An 18,790-nucleotide genomic window follows, 5' to 3' on the forward strand; every position below is an offset into this window, starting at 1 on the left:
ATTTTGTGACAAATATCTCCTTCAAGGAGAAATATCATTAGCATCTGACTATTTTGTATCGATACGACAACCACATAGTCATTGCATCTTTTAAAAAAAGATACACGAGTTGTTATTTCCTTCGGGGAACTCAATAACTAACCATAATATATTAATGTGGTTGTAGTAGAAAGCATTCTACAATAATGCTTTTGCCTTAGAATGATACTTAATAAAATTATCCAAGATGTTTACGTACAACAGGCACGTGCGACAATGATCTTTATGCCACAAAAATAATATTTATATTCTCTGTTATTCTAGCTCTTCCGGAGTTGAGTTGTGGTATTTATTCATTCACTCCAGGGAATGAAAATGTGCTTCAAAAATAACTTTGAATAGCTCATTATTTTATTTACGCACAGAAAGGCACAGTTTCATAATATTTTCCTGCTTCGGGAGAAAATTTCAATTGTGTTACTTCTTCAGGAGCAAATTAAAATACGAAAAATTGAGTATATATTCTCTCAATCATATTACCTCTTCTGGAAGTGAATCGTAATATATTTACATCAATAGCGCGCTCATATTTACGGCTTTATTAATATTGTCACATTCATTTCAGGGAATAGATTAATATTTATAAAAATTCTTATCCTTCAGGAAATCAAACATAATTATCTGAACACGCATTAATCACATCAAATTGTGATGCTTCAACCTCTTTTAAAATATTTACTACTTCAGGAGCAAATTGAGGCGTGCATGTAATATAGAGAATATTTCTCTAGCTTATCTTCATTATAACCATAGCAAGCCTAAATTATCACTTCTGGTGGTCATAGGCACATACCACTTCTGGTGGTTAACAAAATTTAGTTACAATGAGATATACGAAACACAATCACTTCTGATGGTTGTATATTTTTTGCAAACTCTGTTGGAGTTTAAGTGAATCTAACAATGTTATCCACTTTGTAATCCTTTATTAAGATAATAAGGATGGAAACAAATACCAAAATAGGTACTGTATACGTAACATATAATCAAGCAAGCGATGATAAAGATATTAAAATATAAGCAAAAGGCTCAAATTAAATTACGCAAATTTGGCCACTCCATATGTAAGTGATATCTACATCACTACTGCTAAGAAGAAAAACTCACCACCTCAAGGATATAATCTGCCTTGTGATGCTCGGAATGAACAAGATCTGACCACGGACATAAGAGTGTCGCCTTACATTGGAGATGAATACTTATTCAAAGTTATGAGATTTCTAGGTACATCTACCTAAGGCAGCTTTGGCTTCCATCGTCTTTTGCTCCAAATTATCTCAAGTTAGAGATAACTATACATTCAAACATAGAGACTCGTGCTGATAACGTGTTATAAAATAAAGACTATAAAAAAAATAAACTGAAGACAAGTATAGAGGGAGATTGATATTTTATTCAACTTTCAAAGTGATATCTATAATGAACTAAAAACTCCTCTATTTATAGAAGAAAAGAAGCAGTTGCGAGGCTTTTCAGGAAGCAGCTGCGAGGTTTTTCTTCAGCTGCTTGTAAGTTGTCTGCATGAGCTGCTCGCAACTTGCATGTTTAATAAGAAGCTGCTGCAAATCATTTCATTGAGTTGCTTGCAATCTGCCTGCATCGGCTGCTTGTAGATAAACTTCAACAGAGTACTAAATGGATAATCTTCTTCAAGAAGATCGAAGTAATAAATGAACATCCACAAATAATAGTTTCATAACATCTCTTAATTTGTTGATTGCAAATTTTCATGCATTTTAAATATCATAAATACCATAAATATCATAAAAATCACTCATGATTTGAAATACGTTTTATGTAGTTTTTAAATATTAAAATCTTATTTAAAACTAAAATAATCAATATCCGAGTTATCCAAAAAAATTAAAAATTCAATCCTCGTACTCAAAACCCTGCTCTATTATTTTGGGACTGAGGGAAACTAATTTTATCCTAAAATTAAAATTAGGAAAATATAGTGGAAAAAAGAAAATATTTGTGAATTCTTGGTCAAGCACTCAGTCTGTAGCAGCCCACTAATCCCTGGCTCCTAGTCCAGCCCAATCTTGTTCAACAAATTGAAATTTTCAGCTAAATTTGGAATCTTATTAAGTGGTATTTTCAGAGCCAAAAGTTGGAATTTTATTGTTTGTCATTGAGTAGTTGGTGAACAACAATATCAAACGGCAAAAAATCCAGCAGACCAAAGTACCCATTTAACTTCTAGCCTTTGTTTGATAAAAAGCGTCAACCTTTAACTCCAATTTTTACATACCCATTAAGGTAAAGTCCTTCAAATTCTTGATTTTTTTGTGTTTTTATTAAGTGGGGTTATGTGTTTTTGTTCATTATTTGATCTTAATTGGAGTTACTTATTATAAAAATTTGTTCTTGCTATGTATTGTTACACTTTGCAGTATTTAGTGGAAAAGCTGCAATCTTTAACTCCAATTTTTACATACCCATTAAGGTAAATCCTTCAAATTCTTGATTTTTTGTTTGTTTTTATTAAGTGGGGTCATGGGTTTTTGTTCATTATTTGATATTAATTGGAGTTCTGATTATAAAAATTCTTTCTTGGAATGTATTAGGACCTTTTGCAGTAGCTAGCTCGGACAATATAATCATATTTAAAAAACTGAGAAATATTTTGCCCGTAAAAAATTAAAATAGAAAAAGAAATTCAATCAATGGGGTCCTTTTTCTTTGGCAGAGAAGAGAGAGAGGGACGTTTGTGTTTTAGCTTTGGAGCAATAATTCAATTCAATAGTAACAATAATTCACGTCAACTGGACTATAGCATTAATGTTACAATGTATACCAGTACCAATAATTCTATGGAGTAGAGCCCATCTCATACAAACTTTTCTTATTTGAAGTGCCATAGCTAATTGTTTATTTCTTTCTCTCCTATTATCATTAGTTGATCCATATACATGTTTTTTTCTTTTCCGATAATTGACTGAATCAATGGGAACTTCACAGTTTCCTCGGTGGAACTACAAAGTCTTTCTAAGTTTTAGAGGTGAAGATAATCGAAGAACATTTACAGGTCACCTCTTCAAAGGCTTGGAAAACAGTGGAATATTCACGTTTCAAGATGATAAAAGGCTAGAGCATGGCGCATCAATATCAGATGAACTCTTGAAAGCTATCGAACAGTCTCAAGTTGCCCTCGTCGTTTTCTCAAAGAATTATGCAACATCGAGGTGGTGCTTAGATGAGCTAGTGAAGATCATGGAATGCAAGGATCAATGTGGACAGACTGTCATACCAGTCTTCTATGGTGTGGATCCATCACATGTTCGGAAACAGAGGGAGAGCTTTGCTGAAGCCTTTGACAGACATGAAACAAAGTATATGGATGATGTTGAAGGAAAGCAAAAGGTGCAAAGATGGAGGACTGCTCTAACTGCTGCCGCAGATCTAAAAGGATATGATATCCGTGACGGGTGAGTTAAAAACACATAGTAATTTCTTATAATGAAAAAAATGGAATACTACAAAGAGAGGGTTGCTCAAGTACTAAGCACCTCCAACTCCAAACCCTTGGGTTGCGGGTTCAAGTTACCATAGGAGCAAAGCAAGGAGCTCAAAAAGAATAATTTTCATTCAAATGTGGTTGCTTATGTGAAAAAGTACTACATATTCTACTATAGAAAAGGAACCTGTACCTCAAAAATGAGTTAAACAGAATAGACACTAAATAAATTTATCATATTTACAAAAGAAAAATTAAAAGGAGGAAACTTAATCAATTTATTTTGCTAAAAATACTGCTTACACAATCTAATTTCATTGATTGTCATTTAGACGTTAAAAATGTTTTTATTTTTTATTTTCCTGAAAAGGAATGATGGTTGTCATATATGTTTCTATCAGTAAGAAGACACTATAGTTCCTATCACTACAATTCCTCAATAACATTCTTGCACATATAATATTTTGATCGCTCCTTCAAGCGTTTATTTTATGTGCGTATTCTTTTAATCATCTCTATGCAAATTAACAATATTTAGTAGCTCAGTTTGTTGGCTATTTTCCTAGTTGATGAGAGTTCGATTCCTCACCTTGCAATCTTCTCTCCCTTTCCCCTACCCCTATGTAATAAAAAAATAATTATTAAATGCTTACTAATACTTGACTTTCTTACATTTATCCGCAATTAATCTTCCTACTTTTGTAGGATTGAAGCAGAGAATATTCAGCAGATTGTCGACCAAATTTCCAAATTGTGCAATAATGCTACTTTGTCTTCTTTGCGAGATGTTGTGGGAATAGATACTCATCTGGAGAAATTAAAGTCCCTACTTAAGGTAGGAATTAATGATGTTCGGATCATATTGGGGATCTGGGGCATGGGCGGTGTAGGGAAGACAACAATAGCAAGAGCCATTTTTGACACTTTATCTCATCAATTTGAAGCTGCTTGTTTCCTTGCGGATATTAAAGAAAACGAAAAACTGCTTTCTTTGCAAAATACCCTTCTCTCTGAATTGTTAAGAAGAAAAGATGATTACGTCAATAATAAGCTTGATGGGAAGCGGATGATTCCAGACAGACTTTGCTCTAAGAAGGTGCTAATTGTGCTTGATGATATAGGCCATAAAGATCATTTAGAGTATTTAGCAGGTGATATTGGTTGGTTTGGTAATGGCAGTAGGGTTGTTGTAACAACTAGAGACAAACATTTGATAGGGAAGGATGATGCAATATATGAGGTGGCTGCACTACCTGATCATGAATCCATTCAATTGTTTTATCAACATGCTTTCAAAAAAGAAGATCCAGATGAGTGTTTTAAGGAGCTTTCATTGGAGGTAGTAAATCATGCTAAAGGCCTTCCTTTAGCCCTCAAAGTGTGGGGTTCTTTGCTGCATAACCTAGGCTTAACTGAATGGAAAAGTGCAATAGAGCAAATGAAAATTAATTCTAATTCGGAAATTGTTGAAAAGCTCAAAATAAGTTATGATGGATTGGAGCCCATCCAACAAGAGATGTTTCTAGATGTAGCATGCTTCTTGCGAGGGAAATATAAAGGTTACGCCATGCAAATTCTTGAGAGTTGTCATTCTGGAGTTGAATACGGATTGCGTGTCTTAATTGACAAATCTCTTATATTTATCTCTGAAAAAGGTGAGTTTCAAATGCACGACTTAATACAAGAAATGGGTAAATATATAGTGAACTTGCAAAAGAATCCGGGAGAACGCAGCAGATTATGGCTCGTCAAGGATTTCGAAGAAGTGATGATCAACAATACAGCAAGTAAGCTAAACAATGTATTACTAGTATTTACTTCTAATTTTCATATTCAAAAAATATATAGGGCAGTCAATTCCAATTATTTGTTCATCTTGCTTCATACTCTTGCAGGTACGGCATTTTAGTTGTTCCCTTTAGTTAGTAGGAGAAGCAAAAGTAATATTAATTGCCTAATTAGTAAAAATATAAGACATTAATTGCCTAATTCGTTAAGTAGACTCTTTAATTTACATTGCCTAATTCGTTTTTCTTATATTATTAAGCGATGGATTAGTCTAGTGGTGATCCAATGTCATTCTTTGGATTAACTTGAAAATTTTATGACATTTTATTACATAATATCTCAATCAGAGATTCATTTTACCATTATTTTTTTTTATGGAAAGTTACAATTTATTGGTACTGTTTCAATTGCAATTACCTTCTATCACAACATGAAAAGCTTATAGACTTGACTTTAATGAACTTTTAAGAAAAATATAATAATAGAAAATAAAACTATATAATTAGTTGCAAAAAGTATTTTTCTGAAGTAACATAAGTATTTCTTAAAAAGAATCTACTCCCTCTGTTTCAAATTCGATGATGTACTTTCCTTTTTAGTCTCTTCCAAAATAAATGACACATTTCTAAATTTGAAAATAATTTAACTTTAAACTCTTCATTTTACCCATTTTACCCTTAATGAGAAGCTTTTATAACCACACAAATGTCATGGCCCCACAAAGCTTTTATCCCTTAAGCTTTTAAAATCACAAGTTTTAAAAGTCTTCTTTTTTTTCTTAAACTCCGTGCCGAGTCAAACTACCTCATCTAAATTGAAACAGAGGGAGTAATTAATATTGTATCTTAAACTTAGGCATTGCAAGAAGTGAGAAAGTAGTCATTTTAGCAAGCGGATTTTATACGACATTTGAAATTATACTTTGTAGACTAATGATCTTCTTATCAGGGGACCATGGCAATGGAAGCAATCTTTCTTCCTTATTTCGATTTTGATACATTACGCTTTAGCAAAGAGGCCATGAAAAATATGAAAAGGCTTAGGATATTAAACATAGGGAAGTGGCAGACCGGTGATGGTTCCATTGATTATCTGCCCAACAACTTGCGTTGTTTTGTCTGGACTAAGTATCCTTGGGAGTCATTGCCATCTACATTTGAACCCAAAATGCTTGTTCACCTTGAACTCCAGAGCAGTTCACTGTGTTCTTTATGGATGGAAACAAAGGTACAACAGTTTGAATTCTATTTTATTGCCATTTATTTTTTTCTCTAACTATCTTTGTCCTTTAATTTAGTGATAATGAACAAATATTATTGCTTTTGTCAAGTATTATTTGAGGTACTTCCTTTTTTTAGCTAGAATTATGATGCATGTCTTTAAATGAACAGAAATTAGTCCCTCCGGTCCATAATAAGTGATTTTTTTGCCTTTTTATTTTGGTCCAAAATAAGTGACCTTTTACATAATCAAGAAGATATTAATTTCAATTTTCCAAACTTTGCCCTTTTTTACAAATCTCAATATGTCAGGTTAACAATATGCTAATTTTAATTAAAAGTAATTTCGTCAAAATACTTTTTTTTAGGAGTTATTATTTTCTTAAGGGGTGTGCCAATAGCCAAAATGTCACTTATTATGGACCAGAGGGAGTATTAATTAATAAGCTCAAATTAATGTATTTCCATCTCAAAAGAAATTATTGTATTTTATATTATTTGGGATTGTTCTCACTATTATTGTAAGATATTTATGTCCTTTTTTTTTCCAAATCTTCCCATCATCATTTTAACTAAGAAGCTCAATTTAAGAACTCATTCAATTATTTCTCATAGTAAGATTAGATTCATATGAATTTCATCCTAGATTGCATACAATGGGATGGAAGGAATACTTATTAGTAAAACAAAAAGAGTTCATACATTGCTTCCGGATTTAACATTTGGGTTTCCCCATTTTATATTACACTTTTTAAAAGTGAGAAACACTTTTCTCTTTGCTACCTTTTTTTCAATCATGTTAAATTATAGTTAGCAATATTTTTATTTATAATCTACTTTTATTCAGTTTCTTAACAAGTAATTTTCCATATATAAAAAATAAATTTCTGATTCCATACAAAATACTGAGTTGGCCCTCATAATTCAAATGCTATCATTCATCTGTTGTCGAGGGAGTAATAAATGGAGTACTTTTTGGGAACGCTAGCAACAAGTAATTAAGAATTCAAGAAAACAGAGGTCATTTGATGCCCACAAATACAAATGAAAAAATAAAACAGTTTCTAAATTCATAGTCTCATAGATAGCCCCACTAATCAAATATTTTATTATTGGAATCCTGCGGAGCAACAAAATAGGTTCTTTCTTTTTTCTCATTCTGTTTGCGTTCTGAACAGCATTTGCCGTCTCTACGGACGATAGATCTCAGCTACTCTAAAAGCTTGATACGAACACCAGATTTCAAGGGAATGCCAAATTTGGAGTATTTGAATTTGGAGGAATGTAGTAATCTTGATGAGGTTCACCATTCGCTGGGGTGTTGTAGAAAACTCATTCGGTTAGATTTGAGTTATTGTGAAAGCCTTGAGAGGTTTCCATGTGTTAACGTGGAATCTCTTGAATATCTGACTGTAAATGATTGCTATAGTTTAGAGACATTTCCAGAAATTCACGGGAGAATGAAGCCGAAGATAGAGATTCACATGCTAGGCTCTGGGATAAGGGAACTACCATCCTCTTTTTTTCAGTACCAAACTCATATTACCGAGCTAGATTTGAGCGGTATGGAAAACCTTGTAGCTCTTCCAAGCAGCATCTCTAGGTTGAAAAGTTTGGTTATTTTATGTGTGTTGGGTTGCTCAAAACTTGAAAGCTTGCCAGAAGAGATCGGGGATTTAGAAAACTTGGAGAGGCTTGATGCCACCTTTACCCTAATATCACGACCTCCGTCTTCCATCGTACGCTTGAACAAACTTAGAGTCTTGGATTTTGGATTCTGCAAGGATGGAATGTACTTTGAGTTCCCTCCAGTGGCTGAAGGATTATGCTCGTTGGAATATCTGAATCTCAGTAACTGCAATCTAACAGATGGAGGACTTCCGGAAGATATTGGATCCTTATCCTCTTTGAAATATTTGGATCTCACAGGAAATAATTTTGAGCATTTGCCTCAAAGCATAGCCCAACTTGGTGCTCTTCGAATCTTGGACTTAACAGAGTGCGAGAGGCTTACACAACTACCAGAACTTCCACCAGAATTAAATGAATTGTATGTAGATTGTCATATGGCTCTGAAAAGTATCCATGATTTAGTATCAAAGAGAAAGAAACTACAGAGGGTGAAATTCTTGCCTCTGTATGGTAAGGATGATGCACATAATGATTCTATATATAATTTGTTTGCACATGCCCTGTTTCAGAATATCTCTGCTTCATATTCCTTGTCCGAAAATGTACTTACCATTTGGCATCCTCACAAGAAGATCCCAAGTTGGTTCCTCTATCAGGGAACGGATCGTAGAGTATCAGTGAATTTGCCTGAAAATTGGTATATACCTGATAAATTCTTGGGATTTGCTGGATGTTACAATGGCAGCTTAATTGACACCACAGCTCAATTGATTCCCAAATGTGATGACGGGATGTCGTGCATGACCCAGAAACTTGCTCAAATTTGCATGACCCATTCAAATCTTGATAAAGAATATAATATACATTTTTTCTTTGTACCTTTTGCTGGCTTATGGGATACGTCTAAGGCAGATGGACAAACACCAAATGACTATGGGCTTATTAGGCTATCTTTTTCTGGAGAAATGAAGAAGTATGGACTTCATTTGTTGTATAAAGAAGAACCTGAGGTTGAGGCCTTGTTACAAATTAGGGAAAATAACAATGAACCAACAGAATATCGCATTGAGATAAGGAGTAGCAGATCTGACAATAGTGAACACCATGACTCCGTGACAGATGAAGCCAGTTGCTGTCGCATACTGTAATAACATTAGAAACAAAGGTCACATTCTAATGAAAGTAAGTTGCAAGTTTGGAAGCCCTTTGCTCTAAAGTCGGTGGCATTGCCTTTGAAGAGCATATGTTTCCTTTGTTTGTAGCAGAACAACTAGACTCTTGGCCTGAGAAAGAGATTCGCGAGAGAACTTACTTGGGTATGCAATAATCCATTCTTTTTAAATCTACACATATCTATACTATATACTGGTCTTATTAGTAAAGGTGACGTGACACCTCTCTTAAACCAGAATAGTAGTCTTGTGAAATGATATCACATCTTCGCCTTTGCTGACAGGTAGACTTTCAAAAACCAATTCAGATGAATGTTCGCGAAGCAAGAAAGCTGTGCCGAAATGGATGGATGAAAGAAGCCTTGGAACTGTTCTTCCTTTGGGATGTAGAGCTCAACTAGTCTTGTATTCTCTCCGTCAGAAACTGATGTTCACCTTTTCACTTGCAAAATAATTTTCATCTTGGAAAAACCAGAAGTTTCTTACACACTACATAACTTTAAATGTTGCTTGTCGTAATGATCATGCTCTAACTTTAGCAATACACTTTTGCAGGGCCATTTTCATATTTGTACCAAGTTAAATGTGGAGGTTCAGTTTAGTATAGAGGGAGTAAAACATCTTCTTAAATATTGTGTTTTTTTTCTTCATAAAAAGTCATGAAAAGGAAAAATCTGTTTCATTTGGAACTTCAATCGCAGAAGTACCAGATTAATCAACTTAATATATCATGAAAATAGCAGAAATCAGAAATTTCAAAAAACACTTGCAACAAACATGCATGTTTCCTAGGAAAGCTTTCCAAAACTTAAAAAACCTTGCAACAAAGTATGCTTTCTTTACTTGTGTTTGTGCTATTCTTTTCTGACAAAATCGATGTATATGAAGGTGTTGAGATACGTTGGAGTCGTGGATGGTGTCAATGGAAAAGCGACTGTCAAGCTGCAAAAATACAATAATGAACGCCCATTTGCACAACTCTCAGGATCGGATAACATAATTACATTTACAATTGAAAGACATGCGAAGAACCATTAGTAGTGTGTGGTCCAGTTGCTGGAGCTGAAGTGACTGCTTGTGGAGTATGCTGTGACATCTGGCTGACTTGCATCAACTATTGGTGCTCCATCTTAATTCATTTACTGCAAGGCAGTGAAGGGCAGTCCGGTGCACTAAGCTCCCGCTATATGGGGGTCCGCGGAAGGGCCGAATCACAAGGGTCTATAGTACACCGTCTTACTCTGCATTTCTGCAACATGTTATTTTCACTGTTCGAACCCGTGACCTCCTGGTCATATGGCAACAACTTTACCAGTTACGCCAAGGCTCCCCTTCAATTACTGCAAGCCAGTATTTTGCTTTTTTTTTTTTTTTTTTTTTTATTACCAAGTTTTAGACTTTGTTGTATGATTTTCATGTGGAAAGATGTATTTGGTGTTAAGGTTGTAGTTCAATTATTAACTTCCCTTTTTATTACCAAGTTTCAGACGTTTGATGTGCCACACTGTAGTCTCTATGCTTTACATGGTGTTGCCGTTTAAGCAACAACATGCACGGCTCACTCTGTGGCTTGTCTCTTCTCTTCTTCTATAGGATAGGATTTTTTTGTAGCTTGCTTATTTGTAAATTGCAACTCTGATATTGATTCAAGCCTGCTCCAAAGTCAGCAGCGAGGTCAGCTCCATCTCCTCTTTCCTTTGTCTTTTTTACTGTTCATCCTTGACCTTCTTTCCGAACTCGTTAACACCGGAACACCCGCCATGAAGGTCACTCAAAAGTAACCTACTCGAGCTTCGCCCTTTGTATATAAGTTGTATTTTGGTTGAAATCAGTTAGTGAAGCAGATTGGTGATGTATGTTGATGCATCATCAACGACTATATAGTGTTCATATAGCCGACTATAAGTCTGTAACTCTCTTGAGATTGAGGCGTAATTATTGTTATTTGTACCTAAAAATAAGGTGTACATTTGGTTCTTTTGATTTGGTTGTTTGTTTTTTAATTTTGAAAGAAAATAAATCCAATTCGAAGTAAAATAGATTTGGTTTGGTTCAATTTTCTTTTTTGTTCGAATTGATTTTTTGGGTTTTCAATTATCAAGCAAAATAATATTTATAGAAAAACCATAAAAGGAGTTCATTTTTGTGAAACATGAAATAAAAAATTTACAACTGAAACTATTGCCATTTTACATAGAATTAAGTAGACATAGTATTTGAACTTTGGAGCAATAATTCTATTCAACTGGGCATATTGTTTTCTTTGTTTCTTCATCGGCTTGTACTTTTAGCTGCCCATTGTGTACATCTTATAGTGGACTTTTGGTTTCCTAATACATTCTATTACATACAGTTCAAAGAAAACTCAATAAACAATAATTCTAATCAACTGGAGAAAGAGATTAAGAAGCTTTACAGAAATTTCCTACTACTTACTTCTATTAATATTCAATAAAAATGTACCACATATAATGCTATATAGATATATATATATCAGTTGACTAGATCCAATAGCAATAGTTTTATTCAACTGGAGTAGAGCCCATCGTCTTAGAAGCTTTCATATTTGAAGTGATACTTGCTTATTCTTCTCTGCTGTATGTAATATTTTTCTGAAATATCATCAGCTATTCAGCTGATCTCTTAACACGACCACAATCTATCCACACAGTTTTTTTTCATATCAACCAATAAACTGAATCCATGGCATCATCTTCTTCTTTCGCGAGTAATTCACAGTACTGTCCTGGATGGAAGTACGATGTTTTCCTAAGTTTTAGAGGTGAAGATACTCGCAAAACGTTTACTGGGCACTTATATGAAGGCTTGAGAAACAGGGGAATATTCACCTTTCAAGACGCCAAAAGGCTAGAGCATGGCGCATCAATATCAGAAGAACTTTGTAAAGCTATCGAAGAGTCTCAAGTTGCCGTCATCATTTTCTCAAAAAATTATGCTACATCGAGGTGGTGCTTGGATGAACTAGTGAAGATCATGGAATGCAAGACTAAATTTGAACAAACTGTCATACCGGTCTTCTATGATGTGGATCCATCAATAATTCGATACCAAAAGCAGAGCTTTGCTGAAGCCTTTTACAAACATGAATCAAAGTTTAAGGATGATGTTGAGGGATTGCAGAAGGTATAAAGATGGAGGAATGCTTTAACTGAAGCGGCAAATCTCAAAGGCTGTGATATTCGTGACAGGTGAGTTAAAAACACTTTAGCTTGAACAGAGGGAATACTTTGCATTCAAATTTGGATGCTTCTATGAAGACTAGCTACACATATTCTATACCTCAAAAATGAGTTAAACAGAACCCTTAAATAATTTTTTCATATTTTCTAAAAGAAGATTGATGGTTGATTATATATGCTTCTATAAGTAAGAAGACATAGCTTATCAGTTTAATTACTCAATTATATTGTTACGTAGATACTATTTTGATTGGTTCTTCAAGAGTTTGATTTATGTGTCCTTTTTATCATAATTATGCGCTATACGGTGTGAAACACTTCTTGTTATTGACTTTCTTACCTGTATATATCAACAATGTTTTTATTTTTTGTAGGATTGAATCAGACTGCGTTCAGCAGATCGTTGACCAAATTTCCAAGTTATGCAAGTTTTCTTTATCTTATTTGCAAGATATTGTGGGAATAAATCCACATTTAGAGGAAGTAAAATCCCTACTACAGATAGAAATCAATGATGTTCGGCTTGTGGGGATCTGGGGCATGGGAGGAGTTGGTAAAACGACAATAACAAGAGCCATTTTTGATACACTCTCGTATCAATTTGAAGTTACTTGCTTCCTTGCGGATGTTAAAGAAAACAATTGTGGAATGCATTCTTTGCAAAATATCGTTCTTTCAGAACTGTTAAGGGAAAACGCTAATTACGTGAATAATAAGGAGGACGGAAAGCACTTGATGGCTCGTAGACTTCGTTCTAAGAAGGTTTTAGTTGTGCTTGATGACATAGATCACACAGACCATTTGGAGTACCTAGCAGGGGATCTTGGTTGGTTCGGCAATGGCAGTAGAATTATTGCAACAACTAGAGACAAGCATTTGATAGGGAAGAAGGATGCATTATATGAAGTGACTACACTAGCTGACCGTGAAGCTATTCGATTGTTCAATCGATATGCTTTTAAGGAAGAAGTTCCAGATGTGTGTTTTGAGAAGCTAACATTGGAAGTAGTAAGTCATGCTAAAGGCCTTCCTTTAGCGCTGAAAGTGTGGGGTTCTTTCTTACATAAGAGGGATATAAAAGAGTGGAGAAGTGCTATACTGCAAATGAAAAAATACTCCAATTCAGAAATTGTTGACAAGCTCAAAATTAGTTATGATGGATTAGAGCCCATGGAGCAGGCGATATTTTTAGATATAGCATGCTTCTTACGAGGGACAGAAAAGGATGAGATCATACAGATTCTTGAGAGCTGTGATTTTAGAGCTGATATCGGATTGCGTGTCCTAATTGACAAATCTCTTGTGTTCATCTCCGAAAAAGATACGATTGAAATGCATGACATAATACAAGATATGGGTAAATATGTAGTGAACATGCAAAAGGATCCGGGAGAACGTAGCAGACTATGGCTCGCTAAAGATTTCGAAGAAGTGATGACCAATAATACGGTAAGTAGGCTAAACAATGCAATAATATTCAATTTCTAGTTTTTATATTCCAAAAATATATAGGGTGATTTCCAAATGTATGTTCCTCTTGTTTCATATTCTCGCACATTAGTCATTTTAGTTGTTTACTTTAGTAGGAGAAGCAAAAGTAACATTAATTGCCTAACACTGCCTGATTCGTCAAGTAGCCACTTTGATTAACACTGCATAATATATTTTTTTTATGCTATTAAGCCATAGTAGTCTAGTAGCCATTTAATCTGTTTGATCCAATTTCATTCTTTGGATTAACTTGATAAGTGTATGATATTTTAATATTTTATGACTGATTGATTATTTTTTATTTTAAATAACTTCAAGTGCAATATTAAATAGTACAAACCATGATGAAATTTGGCAACTGGAGGAGTGAGAAAGTAGTCATATTGGCAAAGCGAATTTTATATGACATTTGAAGTTATACTTTGTGGACTAAAAATCTTTTTACCAGGGGACCAAGGCAATGGAAGCAATCTGGTTTCATTATTCTCAACGACTATACTTCAGCAAAGAGGCCATGAAAAATATGAAAAGGCTTAGGATATTCTACATACGTGCGTACTTGAATTCGTGGATCCGTGATGACTTCAATTGCCATGATGGCCCCATTGAGTACCTGTCTAACAACTTGCGTTGGTTTGTCTGGGATCACTATCCTTGGGATTCATTGTCAATTAATTTTGAACCTAAAAGGCTTGTTCATCTTCAATTCTGGCGCAGTTCAGTGCATCATTTATGGACAGGGATAAAGGTACAATAGCTGAATTATTTATTTTTTTCCTCTAACGTTTTCCTTTAATTCAGTGATATTGACCATATATTATTGCTTTTGTCCTGTTTTATTTGAGTTACTTACTATTTTGGCTTGTCCTAGAATTGTGATGCATGTCCTTAAATGAAAAAAAATTGTTAATTCCAAATGCTCAAATTAATGTGTTATACATATATTATTCCTTATGTAATGTTTCTGCAACCTTTCTATATTATCCTAAATTGTATATTGTGTAAGTTTGCATACATTGCTTCTGAATTTAACACTTTGTTTTCCCATTTTATATTACACTTCTTGAAAGAGTCATACATTTTTCTATTTGGCTACAATATTTTTCAATCATGTCTAAATAAATTTATCAGTACTTTTATTTATAATACACTTTTATTTAGTTACTAAACATATAATTTCCATATTAAGATTAAAATATTAATTTCTAATTTCACACAAAATAATGTGTTGACCCTCATGATCCAAATGTAATCGTTCATTATTGGTCTTGGGAGTAAATCTTTTACTTAATACTTTTTAGGAACACTAGCAACAATAATTAAAATTCAAGAGAACAGAGGTCATTTGGGAAGAAAAAAAAAAGAACGAAATAGTTTCTTGATTCATAGATAGCCCACTACCATATTGATATGATAATTCTTTTATCCGTCTGTTCTTGTGTTTGCTGTCTCTCATTCTTTTTGTGTTCTGAATAGCATTTGCCGTATCTGCGAAAGCTAGATCTCAGGGAATCTGAAAGCCTGATGCGAACACCAGATTTTACGGGGATGCCAAATTTGGAGTATTTGAATTTGAAGAAATGTAGTAATCTTGAAGAGGTTCATTATTCCCTGGGATGTTGCAGCAAACTCATTCGGTTAGATTTGGATAGTTGTCGTCGCCTTAAGAGGTTTCCATGTGTTAACATGGAATCTCTTGAATATCTGGGACTATATTGTTGCTATAGTTTAGAGAAATTTCCAGAAATCCTAGGAAGAATGAAGCTGGAGTTAAAGCTTTACATGCAATACTCTGGGATAAGAGAACTACCATCATCTATTACTCAGTGCCAAACTCACATTACCAAGCTAAATTTGAGCAATTTAAGAGACATTGCAACTCTTCCAAGTAGCATTCGCATGTTGAAAAGCTTAGTGGAGCTAGATGTGTCGGATTGCTCAAAACTTGAAATCTTGCCAGAAGAGATAGGGGATTTAGAAAACTTGGAGAAGCTTGATGCTGCACGTACTTTAATTTCACGGCCTCCCTCTTCCATTGTATGCTTGAACAAACTTAAATTGTTGTCTTTTGATCAAAGAGAATCAAAAGAAGGCCAAGTCGTGTATTTTGTGTTCCCTCCGGTGGCTGAAGGGTTACACTCATTGGAAATTTTGCATCTCAGTGACTGCAATCTAATAGATGGAGGACTTCCAGAAGACATTGGATGCTTATCCTCTTTGAAAAAGTTGTATCTCGGTTACAATGATTTTGAGCATTTGCCTCAAAGCATAGCCCAACTTGGTGCTCTTCAATTCTTGTACTTATCAGGTTGCAGTTTGCTTAAAGAGTTGCCAGATTTCATGGGGATGCCAAATTTGGAGAAGTTGGAGCTGTCATATTGTGAGAATCTTGAAGAGGTTCATCATTCCCTAGGATTTTTTAAAAATCTCCGTAAATTATCATTGGATACTTGTGAACGGCTGGTCTGTGCATTGATTCTCTTGAATTTCTGTGGATACGGGGTTGCTCTAGTTTAGAAAAATTTCCAGAAATCCATGGAAGCATAAACTCTGAGTTAGAGATTCACATGCAAGGCAATGTGATAAGAAATCTAGATTTGAGAGGTCTAGAAAACCTTGTAACACTTCCGAGCTGCATTTGTAAGTTTAAAAGCTTGGTGAAGCTAGATGTGTCAGATTGCTCAAAACTTGAAATCTTGCCAGAAGAGATAGGGGATTTAGAAAACTTGGAGTGGCTTGATGCCAGAGATACTATAATCTCACAACCTCCGCCTTCCATTATCCTATTGAACAAGCTTAAATTCTTGAGTTTTGCAAAACAAAAATCACAACTAGGCGTCGAAGATGAAGTGTACTTTGTGTTCCCTCCGGTGGCTCAAGGATTACGCTCATTGGAAATTCTGAATCTCAGTTACTGCAATCTAATAGATGGAGGACTTCCGGAAGACATTGGATGCTTATCCGCTTTGAAAGAGTTGAATCTCAGTGGAAATAATTTTGAGCATTTGCCTCGAAGTATAGCCCAACTTGGTGCTCTTCGATCCTTGGACTTAACAGAGTGCACGAGTCTTACACAGCTTCCAGAACTTCCACCAGAATTAGATGCATTGCGTGCAGATTGTCATATGGCTCTGAAAAGTATTCATAATATAGCAACCAAGAAGAAGAAATTACAGCGGGTGACATTCAAACCACTGTATGATAACGATGATACGTACAATGATTCAATCTGTAATTTGTTTACTATTGTACATTCTGAGAAGAAGGTCCCAAGTTGGTTCCATTATCAGGGAACTGATAGAACTATATCTGTCAATTTGCCTGAAAATTGGTACATATGGGATAACTTCTTGGGATTTGTTGTATGTTACTTTGGCAGCGTAGTTGAAACCATAGCTCAATTGATTCCCTTAGGTGATGTTGGGATATTGTCGATGACCCAGAAACTTGCCTCACACGACTATTCAAGATGTGAAATGAAATCGATGATTCATTTTTTCTTAGTAGCTCTTGCTGGCTTATGGGATACATCTAAGGCAAATGGAAAAACACCAAATGACTATGGTCTTATTAGGCTATCTTTTTCTGGAGAAATGAAGGAGTATGGATTCCGTTTGTTGTATAAAGATGAACCTGAGCTTGAGGCGTTGTTACAAATGAGGGAAAATAACAATGAGCCAACAGAACATTGCATTGGGATAAGGAGGAGCAGATATGACAATAGTGAACACCATGACTCCGTGACCAATGAAGCCAGTTCCTCGTCTTGTAAGAAACATCGAAATACCGTGTGATTCAAAGCCCAGCTAGTTTTGGTTTTAGTTGTATGAAAAAGATGGGTTTGAGTCGAGGACGATGAGGTTGCAGTTGAGTTCTGGCGAGATTTTGAGGTTCTCGGTTAGTCGCGGCTAAGAAAAGTGTAAACCCAGATTCATTTTTTGAAAAGGCTTCTAAAGGTCCATTGCTCACCTATTATCTTTTCTGCACTCATCCTTCAAATATAGAAGTGTTCTTAGCGAATTTGTTTGAATTTTCATGTCATCTATGTAATCTATTGAGATTTCATGAGCTTTTGTCATGTTTCAGTTATCATTTATTGAGATGAATTATTTATTAGTATTAATAAGTTTTTCTAGTTTCATTGATAGTCCCTACTAGTGGGATTTTACTAGGTCGTTGTTGTTGTTGTTGTTGTTGTTATTGTTGTTGTTGTTGTAGCAGTAGTTTCATTGATAGGTTGAAATATGACGTTTTTGTTTGTTTGAGCTAAAAACGAAAAGAGATTTTGACTTATTGCTAGTGGTCTATGGGATCTGATTTAGTTCGTTGGGTGTAGGTTTGTAAAAATAATACGGGCTAGCCAGTTTTCGGACTGGTCATTCAAAAATAGCCAGCGTTTGCCAAGTCATTAAAAAATAGCCACTATTTTGCTGCAACAGAGACCGGTCCAGCATAATATACTGGAGTTCGATGCACCTGTGTATGAACTTCCAGCATATTATGCTGGAACTCCAACACGCAGAAAGTTCCAGCATAATATACTGGAGATTCGAGCACCTGTGTATGAACTTCCAGCATATTATGCTGAACCAGTGTACTTTGCTGGAACTCTAGTATAATATACTGGAGTTCTAGTATACTTATGCTGGAACTCTAGTATGAGTTCCAGCATAAGTATACTGGAACTCCAGTATATTATGCTGGAGTATTTTTCAGATTTTGAACAGTGTTTTCGTTCAGATTTATCTTTACATGAAAAATGGCTAAATTTTAATTACTTTTGAAACT

At 34.8% G+C, this 18,790-nt stretch overlaps 1 protein-coding gene and 1 pseudogene across 1 annotated transcript; both read left to right on the plus strand.

The window, feature by feature from the left end:
- Positions 1 to 2,988: 2,988 nt before the first annotated feature.
- Positions 2,989 to 9,287, plus strand: LOC107761220 (TMV resistance protein N). The gene is made up of 4 exons (XM_075224079.1): positions 2,989 to 3,470; positions 4,205 to 5,300; positions 6,236 to 6,514; positions 7,686 to 9,287. Exons 1-4 carry the CDS (start codon positions 2,989 to 2,991, stop codon positions 9,285 to 9,287), a joined length of 3,459 nt encoding a protein of 1,152 aa, XP_075080180.1.
- On the plus strand, positions 9,283 to 18,141 carry LOC107761221 (TMV resistance protein N-like; annotated as a pseudogene).
- Positions 18,142 to 18,790: the final 649 nt, after the last annotated feature.

The sequence above is a fragment of the Nicotiana tabacum genome, chromosome 11 (genome assembly GCF_000715075.1).
Source record: "Nicotiana tabacum cultivar K326 chromosome 11, ASM71507v2, whole genome shotgun sequence".
In the NCBI taxonomy this organism is placed as follows: Eukaryota; Viridiplantae; Streptophyta; class Magnoliopsida; order Solanales; family Solanaceae; genus Nicotiana; species Nicotiana tabacum.

Coding starts and splice junctions, on each gene's coding strand:
- LOC107761220 (XM_075224079.1), top strand. CDS start 2,989: ATGGGAACTTCACAGTTTCCTCGGTGGAACTACAAAGTCTTTCTAAGT. Junction 3,471..4,204: donor GGATATGATATCCGTGACGG/GTGAGTTAAAAA, acceptor CTACTTTTGTAG/GATTGAAGCAGAGAATATTC. Junction 6,515..7,685: donor CTTTATGGATGGAAACAAAG/GTACAACAGTTT, acceptor CGTTCTGAACAG/CATTTGCCGTCTCTACGGAC.